The sequence below is a fragment of the Monodelphis domestica genome, chromosome 4, assembly GCF_027887165.1.
Source record: "Monodelphis domestica isolate mMonDom1 chromosome 4, mMonDom1.pri, whole genome shotgun sequence".
NCBI classification, from domain to species: domain Eukaryota; kingdom Metazoa; phylum Chordata; class Mammalia; order Didelphimorphia; family Didelphidae; genus Monodelphis; species Monodelphis domestica.
The window spans coordinates 27,954,682-27,974,383 of NC_077230.1; the positions used below are offsets into that span (position 1 = coordinate 27,954,682).

Genomic DNA, 19,702 nt, shown 5'->3' on the forward strand with positions numbered 1-19,702 from the left:
TTTTGATTTGTCACTGTTAGCACACATAGGTTATAGACCTTCCCCACACACACACTTAATACTTAAATGGGGGTATATACATTCCTGGTGGCTAAAATTCTAAAGAATAAGTAGGGTTAGGATTATTAATATTATGTATTTGTTCATATAATTTGAGCCAACCTATTTTGCTTCTTTGCCTTTCTAAATTTATTTTTTTTCTTCTGGATATCTAAACTGTTAATCTTATACTGCAGCAGTTTTCCACAATATCCATCTTGTTATATCTAGACATAGGTAATTTTCTCTTTGACCTATTCTTTTCAGTTTAACCATCTTTTTTGACTTTTTTTTTATTTGGCCAATTTCAAACATTATTCCTTGGTTACAAAAATCATTTTCTATTCCTCCCTCCCCTCCCCCAACCCCTCCCATAGCTGGCAGGCAATTCCACTGGGTATTGCATGTGTCCTTGATCAGAACCTATTTCCATGTAGTTGGTATTTGCACTAGGATGTTCATTTAGAGTCTACATCCCCAATCATATCCCCTTCGACCCATATCATTAAGCAGTTGTTTTTCTTTGATGTTTTTACTCCCACAGTTTTTCCTCTGAATGTGGATAGTGTTTTTCTCCTATATCCCTTCGGGTTGTTCAGGGTCATTGCATTGCCACTAATGGAAAAGTTCATTGCATTCAATTGTACCACAGTGTATCAGTCTCTGTGTACGATGTTCTCCTGGTTCTGCTCCTTTCGCTCTGCATCGCTTCCTGGAGGTTGTTCCAGTTCCCATGGAATTCCTCCAGTTCATTATTCCTTTGGGCACAATAGCATTCCATCACCAACATGTACCACAATTTGTTCAGCCATTCCCCAATAGAAGGGCATCCCCTCATTTTCCAATTTTTGGCCACCACAAAGAGCACAGCTATGAATATTCTTGTACAAGTCTTTTTCCTTACTATCTCATTGGGGTACAAACACAGCAGTGCTATGACTGGGTCAAAGGGCAGACAATCTTTTAGCGCCCTTTGGGCATAGTTCCAAATTGCCCTCCAGAATGATTGGATCAATTCACACTCCCAGCAATGAATTAATGTCCCAACTTTGCCACATCCCCTCCGACATTCATTGCTTTCCTTTGCTGTCATGTTAGCCAATCTGCTAGGTGTGAGGTGATACCTCAGAGTTGTTTTGATTTGCATCTCTCTGATTATCAGAGATTTAGAACACTTCTTCATGTCCTTATTAATAGTCCTGATCTTATTGGGAATGCATTTAGTTTATCCCCATTGCAGAAGATGTTTGCTGATGGTTTTAGATACTGTTTATTATTTTTAGGAAAGACCCTTCTATTCCTATACTTTCTAGTGTTTTCAATAAGAATGGGTGTTTTATTTTGTCAAAGGTTTTTTCTGTGTCTATTGAGAGTTTAATCTTTTAATTAGATTGTAATACATCAGACAAATAACCTTCTTAGCCTTTATAATGTGTATTTCATCCTTGATCTGTCACTCCTATGCTTTAAACTGTGAAATTCAAATCAAATCCTCTTAGTCAAATGATCTTTTCTAAAAATAGCTTTCATTTTGGGAATCTTTTGTTTTCAATGTACAATGTACTGTGTTTTTAAGGTTCTTCCCAGGTATTTAGTAACATCTTTATCTGGTAGTATTATTTCTGTCCATATGAATCACAAGAAATAAGAAGTAATCATTTTTGGTCACATCTTGGATTGGGATGCTCTCTCATGTCCTGTGTTTATTCAGAATATATTATCAGATCAATGAAGAGCTACCTCAACTCTCTAAGACTGTTTATTTAAAGGAAAAAGTCTAATTTTGGCAAATAATACATTATTTCCCTTCTTTTAGCCAATCCCTCTTCCTTTTATGCTTGTATTCTCAATTTTTATATATTTTAATATTATATTTTCTTTTTTTCCACTTACATGTAACATCAATTTTTAACATTTTTTCTAAAAGTATGAGTTTAAAAGTTTGTCCCTCTCTCTTTCCCCTTACTCTCCACCTGAACAGATCAGTAATCTAATTGAAATTATAAATGTTCAATCTTTCAAAACATATTTCTACAATGTTAATGTTGTGGAAAAAATTCTGAGAGAGAGAGAGAGAGAGAGAGAGAGAGAGAGAGAGAGAGAGAGAGAGAGAGAGAGAGTTAGATTTATTTGGTTTGAATGAATATTTAATTGGTGGTCACCAGGGATGTAATTTCTAAATCACAAATGAATTACTAAAGTAGAATGGAATTTATAGTAGTTTATTTACAATAGAGGGAAGATATTAAGGAAGAAAGAATGGGGGGATAGAGAGAGGTAGAGCTCTGGTTTCCTCTGAGCCAAGCAGAAATTCTAAACCCCAGCCAGGGGAAAGGAGTCTTAAGACAATGGGCCTTTCTCAGAGGTTCACACCTACAGAAAGGCAAGGAAACTAAGTCAGCCTTTCACTCACCATGGTGACTGTCTAAAAAGAAAGCAGTCTGAGGTATCTTGCACGAGCTCCTCCAGGGGTCCAGTTCCACAGCCAAATGTCTTCACTCCAAATCTGAGTGTCTATCTTCCAGTCTCTCCTCAAGTGTCTGTCTTCCAGTCCAACTTCAAGTGACTGAATCTAATGATAGATTCTTGTGTGCCTCTGTTTCCTCTTTTTAAAGACCTTTTCCTCTTGTGTCACCTCCCCTAAATTTTACATCTGCCAATCACAGCAGATGCTCCTCTTCAGGACTGTCCACTCAATGTATGAAATGGGTGTTCACACCTTTTGTAGTTAGTTATACCTTTTGTGGTTAGTTAACAACTTTTTTAGTTAGTTAACACCTTTTTGTAGTTAAAATGGGTAGATCTACTTTAAATACTGAGTTAACACTTTGGGGATTAAAATCTAAAAATAGACAGGGGATTACACTTTAATCTTCACAATAAAGGAAGAGCTAAATTCCTTCACTGTTACAATCAGGATAGCCAAATCTAACCTTCAGGATAGATAGATAGATAGATAGATAGATAGATAGATAGATAGATAGATAGATAGATAGATAAAGAAAATAAAGTGAAAATTATGCTGTGATCTGTATTCAAGTTCATCAGTTTGTTTCTTTGTTTTCTGGAAGTGGATAGCAGTTTTATCATGAATCCTTTTGAACTGACTTGGATCATTGTATTGTATTGCTCCTCAATTTAAAATAGATATTTCTGATTAATTTTAGTTCCTCAAATTTTAACAGATGTTGATTTTAAGAAGGAAAAAGGTATTATGATTTGGGAGATAATAAACAAGAATTGACAATATTTAAATTTATAATTTTGATTTTTTTAATAGAAATAGTTTCTTGAACTAAGTCATTATGTAAATGCTTGACTTCTTCAATCAGTGACACCATTCCTTAAAGTAAATATTTTTTCATTGTTCCAGAGGATTTCAAATAGAGCTCCTTGTTCATATATAATTTTTCAGTTTTACTCTGTTTCTACTAAAGGATCTACATTGATAAAATTAAAATGCCCGAACAGAAACAAACAATTTTCCCACTGTACAGTGCAATTAAATGATGACTGAGGCATTTTTTCAGCTCTGATTAACTTATTTTAGGAGAAATAAAAAAGAAACAATGTTTCTATGAGAGGGCAGGCAAAAGTGATAAAGAGACTAAAACCTTGTCATACAAGGATCAGTAGAATAAATTAGAAATGATCTAAACAAGAGAAGTTTTATGGGAAAGGAATGATAGTTGACATCAAATATTTTGAGTCTGCATGTGAAATAGGTGCTGCAGTTACTCTGTATTGAACCAGAAGAAAGAAAGAGGATTATTGAGCGAAAGTTATAAGAAGACACATTTCGAAGAAGTAAAGAGAAAAAAAATTCTTACATTTAAAATGAATCCAAAAAAAATGAATAAAAGGATTATTACAAAATGGAGTTCATGCTAAGATTTGCTAGAAGCTAAATAGTGAGGAACAAAGTCTATGTTTTACTCATCCTAGATCTATAAGCTCCAGTTCAACAAACAATACAAAAATACACCAAACTCAACAGAGCAACATAGAAGGAAAGGTTGGATGTATTTGAGAAAGAGTGTAATTCAAGAGGGAAAATTGTGTTATGTCCATGATGCCAGAGGTCCATTAATAAATAACTAAGGTTTTTGGGGAAAACAAACAAGAAAATCCCAACTGTTTTGCTAATTTTTTTTTCATTCTCATTCTGCTCAGTGTGTAACTGTAAATAAATAAATCTATGTAATATGGTCTCTAATTTCCTTTATGTTCCTATAATGTTCAAAGTTTAATTTTCCTTTCTTTGCTCTCTAAAAAAAGATCACGCAAATGTGGTGATGCTACAGGGAGATTTAAAAGATGAAAAAAATAAAGAGCAAAGATCTAATCTCTATATCTGTTCTCATATATCTGTGACTGAACAAACTGTAGAATATATATTAGTGTAGTGGAAGATTATGGTGCCAGAAGAATGGATATTTAAAAAGTTCATGGAATCCTAGGTAGTATCAACATTTAAAAACTGAAGTGAGCAGAACCAAATGTACAATTTATCTAAAGTGAACATTGTAAAGAAAAATTTAAGACCTCTTACCAAGTTAATGATCATCTTTCCACAGAATAATTCCAAAACATCTATGTGATAAAGCATATTGCTTATATCAGAGGAAACAAAACACAGATAGAAACATACTTTTTGTATCTGGTCACTGTATAAATTCATATTGAATGATTATCCTTATTTGTAACAGGGATAATTTTTCCTTTTCTCCAAGTTTTTTATTGTGATAGTGTTTGGATGGAGTTGAGGTTAATACAAACTATGTTCAAAAAGAAAATTCATTGAAACAGTTTTAAAATGCTCAAATGATTACATGAGGAAATCCATAAGGAAGCACAGGTACACAGGACAATATCTATTGAAATGTTGATGTGTGTGGGTGGGTGTGCATCTACATGTTCCTTATCAGTAATGCTTGAGTTCAGATAATGTCTCAAGCACTTACTTCCTATGTGATCCTGGGCTATTCATTTAACCTGTCTTCTCTACTTTAGTTTCTTCACCTGTAAAATGGGAATAACTGTAGCAACAAACTCACACAGTTATTTCAAGAAAAAAATGGAATATTTTAAGGTATTTTGAAAATATTAAAGCACTATATAAATGATATTATTGTTAATATATATTTAATATGAGATGGAGATTCATAGCTTCATGTACAATCCTCTGTTAATTTGAGCTGTATTTATGAAAATGTTCATTTTTGCTTTAAATTTTAAAAGTAAAAGCTTTAGACACATAGAAAGTAAAAATCCCTGGAAAGAAAATCTATTATGTTTCATGCAATTCTTGGTTAAGCAAAATTTTTTCTCCTGATATAAAACAAGCAATAAAAAATCTATAATGTGTGGTAGAGGCTGGAGAGAGAGAGAACTTGTAAACCAAGATGCAAAAAAAAAAAAATGGAGACCTATCTGCCAATCAAAAGAAGGAGTTTCCAAAACAGAATGTTCCCAGTTGAGCTGACCAGAGGGAGGGGTCTGGACTTGGAGACACTCTCCCTGGAGGTTGAAACTGGCTGAAAGACCCTGGTGGGGATGACTTGATTTTGAGGTTCTCTGGCTTTGGACAGTTGACAAGTTCACAAGAAGGAGAAACTTGGCTTTTGAGTTGGTGGTCTATTTGAGAGTTGAGCTGGCCAGGAGAAACTGAGAGACTTTGAACTTTGCTTTTCTCTGGGGTTAAGCTGAGGGATCTTACTGATTTTTGTGAAGAAGTAAGATTTTAAAAGGCTGTTGTCTTCCATCTCTGACTGTCCCTTCTATCACAGTTGTGACTTCTCAAGCCCTAATAATCCTCATTTTGATTAGGGACATCATCATCCCTCTCACCTCAGTTTCCCATCCTGTTATCACAATAAACCCTTTACCTGAGAAAGAAAATTAGAGTATTTTATAGTCTGGGGGGGGGGAGGGTGGAGGAGGAAGCCAAAGGCTTCCAGAAGAGGGTGGTTAAGGGAGAGGGTGAGGGAGGAGGAGATTAGAAAGATATACTGATCCATCAGTCATCAGTAGGGATCAGTAGGCAAACCCCAGAGCATCCCCCAGAGCAGTTCCCCTCTGTACCAGTATCCCCCTGTGGCATCCCTCAGCATTTCTCACTCCTAGCTCCATTATAAATAAGCAGCCTCAGTTTCCCTTAGTAGCTCTAGTCACAAGCCAGAGGACAGCAGTCATTGCAACAAGAAACAGTTCCCCTCAGTTTACCTTTATTTCTCTATTTCAATAAGTAACAGTTTCCTCAGTTTAATATTCTATTTCAAATGTCAAGTAATAAACAAAAACTATATTATGATTAGGTATGCCAAAAAATGATAAAAATAAATGTTAAAAAATATGGGTTAAATGATATAGTGTTTATATCCTTAAAAGCCAAATGTATTGGAAAATGACTGACAACAACAGTGTGAGACTTTAATATTCTTCTTTTAGAACTGTATAAATTTAAAAGAAAACATGAGGAAGAAAACTATAGAGATGAAATGATGACGGAAAATGAGATTTACTCATTATCACTTTTAAATGAGACTTTTTCTCAGCATCTTAAAAATGTCAATAACTGATAATTTTCTAGGGCATAAAATAATCACAAACAATTTTTAAAAGTTGAAACAATAAAATTCTTTAAAGACTAATGTGGTAGAAACATAAGATTAATTTTAATTAATTTTAATTATTTATAATTAAAATGTTTAATTAATAATTAAAGAAATTATGGGTTAAATAAGAGTGAACAATGGTTTCCAAAATAATGACTTTGTCAAAGAATGAATTGCAGATGTAATAAATTTACCAATGATTGTATGAGTATAACAAGACAACGTGGTATAACTCAGGGAAGACAATTAAGGCTGAAATAGGTATATTTATATATCTTTAAAATATATAAACAAAACAGGAGAAGACTGAGTAAAGTCAGAAAACTACAAATAAATCTAGAAAATAAACATGTTAATCACCTTGAAACAAATACAAAAGAACACATCTTGAAAACCAAAGTTATTTTGAAATCTTAAAACTTAATTTTTTAAAACTTTAAATTATAATTAATTTATAATAAAAATTTAAAGTTGTTTTTGGAAGACTAAAATAATCAAGAAATCATTATACAACTTGATTAGACAGAGAAAGAACACTCAAAAGACCATGATAAAAATGTTAACAAGGTTAGCAACATTGTGGAAATAAAAATTACTTCAGAACATATTTTAATCAATTAATATCATAAAAATAATGATTTAAAGGATACTGAGGATAAAATATAGACAATATCCAAAATAAAAATAAATAAAAACAAGTTTAAAAATCAAAGGAGTAAAAAATTAATTATCTGCAGAATATCTTTATACATAGGTATGTATGTGTGGATATATGAATATATAATGGACAAAAAGTTAAAAATCTATATAATTTTAAGGAGAAATTATTCATATATGCGTAAATAGGTGTGATATATATGCTCACACACATACTTATGTGAGAGAGTAGGAATAGATATAAATATCAATATGGGTATGAACAAAATGGAAATATATATTGACATTAAAAAGTTGAAATTAAATTAAATCTTAATTTCCCAACATTTATTTGGCTATTTATTTTCTTTCCATTTATTGTGTGTTGATTTATACAGTTCTATTCTGAGGCTGATTTTGGAGTAAGAATATAAGTTTATTGATCATATCAGGGCTATTGGTTAGGACAGCATCATAACTAATAAAATTATGTAGGTCTCCATGGCTCTCTCACTACCACTCCTTCATTTATTAGCCAAATTTTGTTTAAAAAAAAAAAGACATTCTTTGGGATTTCCAAGGTCAAAGGAAATGCAAAAAGTAGTAAACTAGATAGTAACCCAGATCATAGACAGAAGAATACCCATTCTTCCTAATATGTTGTAATTAATACAGCATATGAAAAATATTTCTTGCCTATATTACTGTATTATTTTCCTTGACATTTCCTTGAAAAATACATATGTATCTTTTATATGTGTATTTATGTATGTATGATTACTAAGTGAGGTCTCTAGTTATTACCATTCTCTAATTAAGAATTAAGAATTTTACCTGATCAAGATGTTCTATTTTCTTCTATGGATTTACCTATAATTAAATACTTCTTAGTTATCTAATTTCTTGCTTTTTAAAAAAATTATCTTCATTAAAACCATAATTTCTACTTCTTCCAAAGAAAATTGAATGCTCCCCCATGAGATTATCTTGGGCCTTGATAGACCACTTTTTAAATCTTTTTTAGAAGATTTGTACTTTGATAACACTTTCTAATAATCTTTACTATGTGTATATTTGTGTATATTTGTGTGTGGTGTGCATGTGCAGCACACTATCTCTAAGTGATAACCAAAGGAGAAAGAAGGAAAGGAGAAATATACACTAATTCCAGTAATATATTTTTTAAAAATCACCTAAATTAAAACCTTTCAGGGATATTACAACAATCTATTCAGGAAATTGTTGTAGTCAATCAGATTTATACCACAAATACATTAAATATTCAGTATTAGGAAATTAATTTGCTGAATTAGTCATACAAAGATAACAAATATTTATGATCATTTAAATATATTAAAAAGACAGAATAACAAATATAGAATTCATTTATATTAAAACCCTAAAAAAACTTAGACATGCAAATGCCCTTATTTAATATGGTCAAAAATACATATTTAAAGCCAGGCCTCTTAATTTTTCAATAAAGATACTCCATAATATTCCCATATATCAATAGGAATAAAACAAAGTTGCTTCCTTTCCCCATTATTTGCCATTCTTCTTGAAATGTTAGCTAGAGAAATAAGGAAAGGTCATATTGGCAATATTAATTTTTAATTAATTTTCTACCTTCCAATCTTCACCCAATTTTATAGTTATATGCTAGACATGGAATAATTAGGTAAATGAATGATAGACAGATGATAGATAACACATAAATAATATTTTTGTATAGACAGATTAATTGATAATAGATAGAACATGAATTTATTAAGCATTTCCTCTGTTCCAAGGATTCTGTTAAGCACCAGGCATACTATGATAAGCAAGCAAGGTAATTTCAGCCCTTACAAACTTATAGTCTAATAAGGAATGACACTAAGAAGAACTGGAAAGCAAGTGGAGAAGTATGAGTATGAGTAGGATGTAAAGATGAATAGGAAGGACTTTTGAGGACTGGACACAGTCAAATAAAGTCAAAGATTGTCTTCGAAAGCCAAGGGTAGTTCCATGGGCAGAGTCCTATTTTCCCATCATGTAAGGGCAAATAGGGTGGCGTGAATATATAAGCATAGAATGAACATGTCTGAAAAGCGTTGTGGAGACCTAGAAGTAAGGAAAACAATGCCAACGTTTGTCTGGGCTCAGAGTAATCCTAGGGGTGGATTCCATTTTTCACTAGTTAAGAGAAAAAAAAATGACCTAAAAATGATAATTATATGCAGTTTTACATAAGATAACCAGAAAGTATTTAATTGTACCTTGTTTCTGTTTATTTATTAAATATTTCTTTATTAACACTAAGGAATGGTAATACCTAAAAGCCTCATTTACCAACTCTCTACCATTAGTCTTCAAGTACCTGCAACAGAAAGAATAAGCCAATCATATTTATTTCTTTTTATATCTTTTTCTTATCTTTTTCTTTTAGATTAGAACCCCACTGCTACAGCAGTTCTATTTAAAGAACCTCAAGTCCCCCATCCCACAAAAAGCAGTAGACACTGATTCCACATAACCAAGTAAAAGGAAAGAGGACACAAGGAGTAATTAAATGGGTTTCTAGCTTGAGAAGTTCTATCATGACTGGAAGAAAATGGACTAGAATCCATTATCCTCTCAGAGCTTAGTCAGAGGAGACTCAAGTAGAGGTGTATTGGAGCCAGCTCAAACTGGAGAGATAATTGTTAAACTGTCAGAGAAGACATTTTTCCAACTTGGAAATCATCATTTGATTTATTATTATATTACATATTTAGACTTGAGGAAGTGATGAAGAAATGTTCATGTTACAGAGTAAGCTTAAAAGTGTATTATCCTTATATTTATTTTTAGAGTCATTTATTAAACACTTAACAGCATCCCTCTGTGCTCAAATAATCAAATTGTTCAGAACTCTAGTATATAGAAAAGAAACCCTTACTCAAAACAATAAGGAAATCACTGACAGAAAAGAAATGAAATTATAGAAAAAAATTTAAGGCAATCATATGGGCAAAGAAGGGGGGGGGACTTCCTATTTTCAAATGGCATACTGGTATACAGTAATTAGAAAACCCCAGAGAATCGATGAAGAAGATAATTAAGAAGATATAATAATCAAATCATTTAAGAAATACTTTATACAAGGGGGAAGCTGGGTAGCTCAGTGGATTGAGAGCCAGGGCTAGAGACAGGAGGTCCTAGTTCTAAATCTGGCCTCAGACACTTCCCAGCTGTGTGACCCTGGGCAAGTCACTTGACCCCCATTGCCTAGCCCTTACAACTCTCCTACCTTGGAACCAATACACAGTATTGACTCCAAGAGAGAAGGTAAGGGTTTAAAAAAAAAAAGAAAAGAAATACTTTATACAACTAGGCAACAGGATACTGTACCCATGAGTAAGATCCTTCATTGTCCTAAAAGAAGTGGGGAATGAAGAAACATAATGTTATCACAGGAACTTGCCCTCCAGTCCCCTAATGGGGCCCCTTGTCCCAAGAACTAAAATTACCACGTCCTTGTTTATGAACTTCCATAAGGATATGTTATCTCAAGACTTCAGGTTTTACTGACCTGGGTCACAGGCTGACCATATGTTAAAAGGAAACATTTGTGTACCAGGGACTAAGATTGATGTGTCTTCACTTCTGGTGCCTGGTTCTCAAGACAACTCCCACCCCTAGCCCCACTATATAAACCAGACCTATGCAATGCTCAAGGTCTCCTGCTTCTTGTGGAGGCCCAAGTTATAGCTTGAATAAAGTACCTCTTGTGTATTGCATTACTGTGTGTGTCTCTTCCTTGGAATCTGAACCAGAACTGGACCGAACATTAATACCATGTAAATAATTAGAAGAGAGTAAGCCGAGATACTTTTCAAAAATATGGTTGTTATAATTCTTGATCAAACAAAGAATAGAGGAGATCATAAAATATAAAATTTTGACTACATAATATTTAAATTTTGACTACATAATATTTAAAAGCTCATTGATAAAATTCATGACTATAAAATTAGAAGGTAAAATATAGTATGAAAAAATTTTTCATCAATGTCAATGAGAAAAGCCTGATATATATATATATGTATATATATAGTGTGTGTTTATATATGTTTGTGTAACATTATATAATATGGTTTGACAGTAGGCCCACTCTGAAAATCAAGAATATTAGATTTACTTTCCTACTCCTATCCCCAGGAGTGCTTTAGAATCCAGAGATTGGGGAATCTTTATTTGCTGGTATTGTTTTAGTCTCCACAGAATGTGTAACCCCAATTTTAATGGCCCTGTAATGAACATACTTCTCCAATTTTATCAATGCACATCACATTATTTTTAACAAATGGAGAATTAACTTTAAAGATACAGCAAGAACAAATAGTTCTTCCATTCACTGGGTGACATAATCCTTCTCCTTCTCCATTTTTCTCTTGGTTTAGTTCAGTTTCTAAATAGGATTAGTTTTACCAAGTTCAAGTTCAAAGTGCAATTGGACTGAAGTCCCTGAACCCTGCTTCCTAATATTTCACTACTGGATTGACTACAGCTCCTGGCCTGAATTCTCTGACTCCTGGATCTCTATGGTTTGAGCTCCTGGGTAAGAAACTATACCCTCTACACTTAGAGTTGAAAAAGTATGATTGTAAAAAAAGGCAAAACCCAGTACCTCTTGGTCTTAGAGCATTTCCTTTTACCATTGTGGAAGGGAGAAATGCTAAAATGAATGCAATAACTGGATTTTGCAAGGTTATCTCATGAAGAAATGAGATGGAACACTGACTGCCAATGGGGGATGGGAAAGGAACATTTCAGCTAAGAAAAGGAAGAGCAGTTAGAGGATGCTGGTCTTTTCTCTTTGACTTGAAGAGGGAAGGAGTAAAATCTTCATTGAGCCTACTTAGCTACCAATCTATAAATTCCCTGTTGAGCAGGAAAAGATCCAGACCATTCATCTGTGTTATAGTCGTGGGATAGAGACTTTTTTTCTTTTCCGGGAAGGCAATAGCCTATCCTTCAGAAGACTCATTCAAAGCCATATCTCTGTGATAAAAACTATCATCACCTTGAATCTATAAAGACATTAAGATAGTCTGGTACTTAGTCCCCAGACTTATGCCTCAAACCCCTGAAGACATCTATTGGAAGGAGATAGTCCAGGGGCTTCCTGTTTCCTCTTTCCTAAATTATACCCTAAACCCTTATCCAATAAATAGTTATTTTACTTTACTGAAGACTCAGACATCTTAAATGTACTAGAAGTGGGATTACAAATACATCAAATGAAGAAGAAAGAGACTGAAGGATATTTTCCCTTACCCTTCAGCTCTAGTCAGATCCGACTGTATTGTTCAAACAGCTCTGCCTGGGGGGAGGGAGAATTAGTGTTACTCTTTATCTGTTCCCTCTCTCTCAAAACCTTGGTTCCTTTAACTTCCCCACTAGTACACCAAGTAATGTTAACTACTGTAAGAGTCCTTCACTCTCACATAGGAATACAAGAAAAAAAGCACCCTGATTAGGCAGTTTTAAAGGTACAGACAGTTCTACCTAATCCAACTAATGGAAACTTCATTATAGGAACAAGTATACATTCTCTAGTATCCAGAAGCATCATCTCTGTGGGTTATGCCTTTTTAATATAGCTATGGACCCATTCCCAAATATATAGGCAATTGACTCAACTATAGAAAATCAAGAATCTTTTATTCAGTGGAAAGTGGTAAAAGTTTATAAGCATACAGATTTCATAGGAATTGCAAACTAAAAATCACCCTAAGAAGTCATGCCTTAAATCTGTAATAGTAAAAGAAATACAAATTAAACAAACTCTGAAACAATAGAAGATAGCAAAGATGAAAAAAGAAAAAGAAAAACCAGTGAAGGTACCAGAGGACAATGATAAAATCAATTTTTCGTGGCAGAACATGAGGAATAAAATCACTTTCAAATTTTATGTTTAATTATTATTCTTCATCATGAAAGTATATATTTAGGAGGAGACATTTTGTTCTTCTATTTCAGAAATTATTCCAATGTAAGGAATATTATATCAATAAAGTTTATTTAAGCAATAAAATGAAAGTAGCTATATTTAAAAATACATTGGTAGTGTGTTCCCTTTCCATGAAAGTGATCAAGCTGAGAAGGTGCCATTCAGCATTATTTGAGGGATTTTCCTCACTGGTAATTCTCAGTAGCAATAAATCTGCAGGCATATTGCTGCAAAACTAAATAGTAAGAGTTTAAAATTTAATAAATAAATGAAATGTTAACTTCAAGGTATAGATTAGGCCTTGGATTGTGTAGCCTCCCGGCCTGCGAGAGGCTGCAAGGGGTGAAAGAGAGGATAGAGATAGAGTAGAAGTATTGATCCCGCGAAGGGCGTGAACGAGCCGACTTTAGAGATGTGAATAACCGAGTCAGTAGACAAATATTATTTGTATGAGCCACAGCTAAGCTCCGACCACTGAGTGTGAATATTCAGGCTAAAACCACCCAATGATCTCGATTTAACACCATACTGGTCAGAGGATAATGCTAGCTCAGATGGAAAGGAGATCAGAAACTGAAGGAGGTAGATAATGCTAGGTAGCATTAGGAGAAAGAGAGGAAGTAAGGCAGGCCTGGCCTAAAGGCCAGGCCTTAGTGAGAAAGACAGAGAAGAGAGAGAGAGACAGGCAGGCAGGGGAGAAGATGTTCAAGTGTGGGGAGCTTGCTGGGGCTCGTTTATTTATAGTCTTGACAGCTCAATACATATTGAACAGTTATATGATACCTCAATACATATGGATGAGTTACCTGGGGTATTCCCATTGGATAATGCAACTTATGACAAGGTGAAGGTGGGGTTATTATCCCCGGGAGAGTGAGACAAAGGAAAGCCAGGTTTCGCGCCTAAACTTCAGCCACGCTGGCAATAAAATTTATTGCCATGCACAGGATGGCCATGAGCTCACTCACATTCCTTGTCTCTTCGTAATGCCTATGGTCTGGACTGCTACATCTCCCCCTTTTTGTTTGACACACAAATGAATAGAGTAATATCAAAATGTAACTCAACACACGCTAAGTATAAACACACTGGTGCACAATCATAATAATTCAAAGTGAGAAAATCAAACCAGATTATAAAACTCAAATATAAAAATCAAGTGTGAACTTTCTTTCTATCTAAGTGCTTAACAAAATAATGATATAAGATATAAAAATGTCAAAAAGAAAAAATAATTTCCATAACACTGATCCTGGTTTCATGAGGTAGAAGTTCTCTGTCTGACAAGATAGGTGCTTCAGTTAACCACGTCACTCTTCACCAGTCAGAACCATGAGAAGCTGTCAGATCTCATCATGATTAGCAAAACTGACCTCCTCTGGACCTGAAGGATAAATGCTTTCCTTCTCTTGAACTGATTCTGCATCTTTGGGATCTATTCGCTCTCACTGCCAGATGCCTGCCACCTAAGAAACTGGTTGGTAGGACGATGCCAGGACATCCGGTGACTGAGGGCGTCAGTGCACTATGTCTCTGCATTCCCCAATCTCAAGCATCCATTTCACATGGAAAATGCATCACCGTGGCTTAGGCTGTCTGGTCCATAATGAAAGATTCATTATGATTCCCGTTGCATGCAATCAGACATCACTCTCCAGAATGGTCAACTGAAAATTAACAATTTCTGTCATGTTCTCATGTTTACTGACCGTAAGGTGACTGTAATTCTAGAAATCTTTGCACCTTCATAATTTGGATCAGAGCATTAACAGTACCTTCCTTATACTCAAAGTTCTGGCCTTAATAGTGTAAAAGAAAAATTCAAGGTTGATCAATCAAAAGTGACTTTAAAAAGTGTCCTCTAAAATATAAATACTGATCTTATAGCAAAATACTGATCTCTGTAAAATTTCTTAGAAATACTGATCTGTATAAGATTCCTCTCCCTTTTCTTTTTGATTGTGTGGTGGGAGAGATCCCTTTAAAGAAAAAAAAAACATCCTCTCTGAACAATTCAGGAGGGACAGACATGTGACATAGCAAACATGCCTTCATCTTCTCAGTATATAGCAAAGATTGGAATGTAAAATATCATGATACTCTGGTCTTTCATGGAACGGTCGTGTTCAATTCAACATTTTCAGGCACCAATTGCCTAGTGTGATAAGACCGTGCCAATTCTGGCAGTATGCCTTGAATGTAGGCTCTGTTTTTACAGCTTCTGCTGCAAAGTATAATCAAACCCATAGCCAATAATATGAATAAAATGATAGTACCAATGCTGGTTAAGTTAGCTCTACCAAACCAATTTTGGGGATCTAGGGAAGATAAAGTTGCTTCCCAATTTGCAGCTATGTTTGCAGCTTCATTCTCATATACAATTTGGTCTATTTTGTTGATCTGCTGTTGCAATTTAATAATGTCCAAGGTGCTGTTATGGCTTCCCCAAGCACCCTTGATGTGCTGAACGACCAGTTGCCATTCATATGACACATTATCATATGGCAACGGAGTAATACGATAACCCGTTTGATTGTAATGACAGGGATAAGTAATCCTTGTGTGTAAAGCTTCAACCTCTTTACCTAACCAAAACACAGCATCTTTTAGACTGTCCAGCTCATCTCTATAAGCTAAGTCAATACTCTGCTGAGTGTGCCATAATTTGGAAGAGTTAGACACCACTTCCTGTATGAACTCATGGTTCTGGATAGAGGAAGTTAATGCCAATGTTGCCGTGGTTAGTGATGTGATCATGGCAATTACTGAGACTACGGCTCCTATAATCTCCAAGACCATTCTCTTGGACCTATGTATAACCATGTTAAATGCCTTTTGAACGATGTGCACAGTAGGCGCAGATGCCCACGTCTCTGTCAAGTTGACAGGTACCCACATTAAAGGTGGATGATACATGATAGCAACATATGAATCTTGGTGTTTAGGACTAAGGCATTGATGTAGGCGGCATTTTGTGCAGTTGATCTCATATAGACCTTGGTCATTTTTAAAAATTCGAAGGCTATTACCTACTAGCATTACATAAGGAGCAAAAACACATGCAGTGACATTAACGTGACTGTCATACTCAAGATCAAGTCCTGAGTTCTTCACCTTGACCTTAAACTTGTATATCGGCTGCGTGGCAGCCACTATCTTCCACTGCGTGTTCTGTATAGGACCTGCTTCAATAGCAAGTCTAGAACCAGCCATGTCTACTTCTAGTAAGTCCTCAATTTTCTGAAAATTCTGACATGGCATGTGCCATTTCTCATAGTCAGTGTATTTGCCTAATCGCGTCAGTTGTTCAGAGCGACCACAACGTAACCTGGGTGCCCAATTGTAGATGTTAAAGTCTGTGGTTGCCGGCATCTTAACCTTTCTGGGAACTCGGACAGAGCAATCTGTCCATGGCAACTCCTTTTGTACCGTACCTATCTGATTTGGACATAGGTACTTGTTAGCCGGGTGTTTAGGTTGGAACGTCTTACGTGCTAACTCATCTCCCATTCCTATCACACCCATGCCAACCCCTACATAACTGTTGTCAGTGGCATTTTTGACAATCCACGCTTGATGTCTGCGTGGTACACAGAAAGAATTACCAATAAACGAATTTCTAAAAGACATACAAAATGGAGGATACACAGTAGATCCTGAATAATTGTACAGAGCTCCTTCAGACTCTAGAGGAACACGTTTGGCTAGAATAGGGTGTGGTAGCCAGTCCGTGTTGTTAACATACACCAGAGGGGGCTTGTCCATCCAAGTTAACATTCTCAAAATAGGAGGTTTGGGCACGATGGACCAGTAGACTTCAGCATGACAGATGTTCAGCAAAGTCAAAATAGTGAATGTCATCAGAGTAAATGTAATGTCAGTGTTCAGAGTGCGTGCATTCACCAGTGTTGCCTTCGATCCCGGTGCCCTGCGCTTGACCATCAGGTAGCTGACTGGAGACAGCAGCGATGCTCGTCTGCTTCTCGTCCTGGTCTCGGGCAGCCGGTGCGGTGCTAGACTGGTGAGCCTGTTCCTCTGCTCCCCTTGCATCTGGAAGCGGTCCCTTCCACGGTTTGAGATGCTTACTGGGAGTCCAGATTTCTCCATCATCTGTGGAAACACAAGCATATCCTCGACCCATCGTTATTAGTCTGTTCGGACCTCTGTAATCTTTGTCTCCTGGCAATCTCCAAAAAACCCAGGGCTGCTGCACCGTGTCCATTGTGTCATGACACTCAAAATGCGTCTGCATAGGTGTAGCATTCAGCCCTTCTGGGATGGAGAAATGATTGAGAGTTAAAAGTACCATCCTTAACAATTTGTTAGGAATAATAGGTTTGGGTTTAGAGATGTCACCTTCATAAATTGTCAGGTACTCTCCTTTTTGTTTTTGTATCTGGTTCTTGAGAGTCCTGTTAGCTCTCTCCACTATTGCTTGACCAGTGGAGTTACCTGGAATTCCAGTTTTGTGGTTTATATTCCACAGTTTGCAAAATTCTGCAAACCTTTTGCTGGTGTATGCAGTACCATTGTCAGTTTTTATCTGACTTGGAATGCCCAAATGCGCAAATGCTTCCAGCAAGTGTGCAATGACATGAGAAACTTTTTCTCCCGTTTGTGCCGTGGCCCATATGACCCTTGAGTATGTGTCAATTGTCACATGCACATACTTCCACCTTCCAAAAGGAGCATATTGAGTCACATCCATCTGCCAAAGCTGGTTAGCTTTGAGTCCTCGGGGATTAGCTCCTGGGGGAAGAGGTGTAGAGGAGAACTGGGCACACGAGCCGCATTGCTGGATTATCTCCTGTGCCTGTCTTTTAGTAATGTCAAATTGGCATTTGAGAGATTTCGCATTTTGGTGCAATAAAGAATGTGATTTAACTGCATCTTGAAAAGCAGATGCCACTAAGGTATCCACCTTAGCGTTTCCCTCCGAGAGAGGACCAGGGAGGTTAGTGTGTGAACGAATATGTGTTATAAAAAATTTGTTCTGCCTCTGCCATATCACCATCTGGGTGGTACGGAACAAGAGATATAACTCTTCATCAGGTACAGGTTTAATCTTTGCTGTTTCTAGCGAATTAACCAAATTAACCACATATAATGAATCACAGATTATATTACAAGCTTGTACTACATCCCTTAGTACACTGCGAACTGCAGCTAATTCAGCTTTTTGTGGAGAGCCATAAGTAGTGTCTAATAACATTGTGCTATCCTGGACTACAGCTCCTGCTCTCCCATGTTTTGATGCATCTGTAAAAACGTTCACAGCATCTACAAGAGGATGCATGGATGTCATTCTTGGAAAAATAATAGGAGTCAATTTTACAAACTGCAGTATCTTATTAGCAGGAATGTGATTATCTATCTGTCCTGTATAATCTGCAAAAGCAATTTGCCATGGCAAAGACTGTGCAAATAAATTCTGAACTTGCTCTCTTGTTATAGGCACATGAATTGTACTAGGATCTATGCCAGTTAACTGTCTTGCCCTTTTTCTGATCTGAGTTATCAGTAAAATGATAAGTTCTAGATAGGTAGTGAGGGATTTAGTTTGTTGATTGGCTAAATGAATCCATTCTATGATGTGTTGGTCCTGATGTAAAGCACCTGTGGGAGTATACCTTGTCTGTAGAACAGACGCTATTAAGGGTAATGATGGATCAATTCTATACAATCTGGCTTTTGACACCGCTTCTTCCACTACCTTTAACTCCTCCTCCGCTTTGGGAGACAGCGTTCTAGGGGATGATAAAGCAGCATCTCCTTTTAAAGTGGCATACAGGTTTTCCAACTGTCCTGTAGAGATTTTTAGAAAAGGTCTGAGCCAATTAATATCACCTAACAATTTCTGGAAGTCGTTCAATGTATTCAGGGAATCTCTACGAATCTCAATTTTCTGTGGTCGGATCTCTTGATCATACACTAGTGTTCCTAGGTACTTGTAAGGGGGCGTGGTTTGAATCTTTTCCTTAGAGATCACCAGATTTGCAGCTGTTAAAGCTTTGGTGGCGTCTGAGAGCAATATCTCCACCTCGCCACTAGATGGCGCCGCTAACAGAATGTCATCTACATATTGGATTATGTGATATTTTGCGTGTTTATGTCTAACCTTTTCTAGTGCATGACCTACATATTTCTGGCATAAACAGCTGCTTACACGAAGCCCTTGTGGAAGGCACAGCCATTCGAATCTTTTGAAAGGAGTACCATAATTTATTGAGGGTACAGAGAATGCAAATCTGTGACAATCTTGTGGGGACAGGCGGATATTGAAAAAACAATCCTTCAAATCTATAACTATCAGCTTCCAGTTTATGGGAATCGGACCCGGGGAAGGTAATCCCGGTTGCCTCGTCCCCATGTCCACTAGCTGTTCATTGATCTTCCTAAGATCATGGACTAGCCTCCACTTCCCTGCCTT

General features: G+C 36.0%; 1 protein-coding gene across 1 annotated transcript; it reads right to left on the bottom strand.

Annotated features, from left to right (window-relative positions):
• Nucleotides 1-15,381: 15,381 nt before the first annotated feature.
• On the bottom strand, nucleotides 15,382-17,133 carry LOC107652257 (endogenous retrovirus group K member 6 Env polyprotein-like). Its single transcript, XM_016433181.2, has one exon. It carries the CDS (start codon nucleotides 17,131-17,133, stop codon nucleotides 15,382-15,384), a length of 1,752 nt encoding a protein of 583 aa, XP_016288667.2.
• Between the last annotated feature and the right edge of the window lie 2,569 nt (nucleotides 17,134-19,702).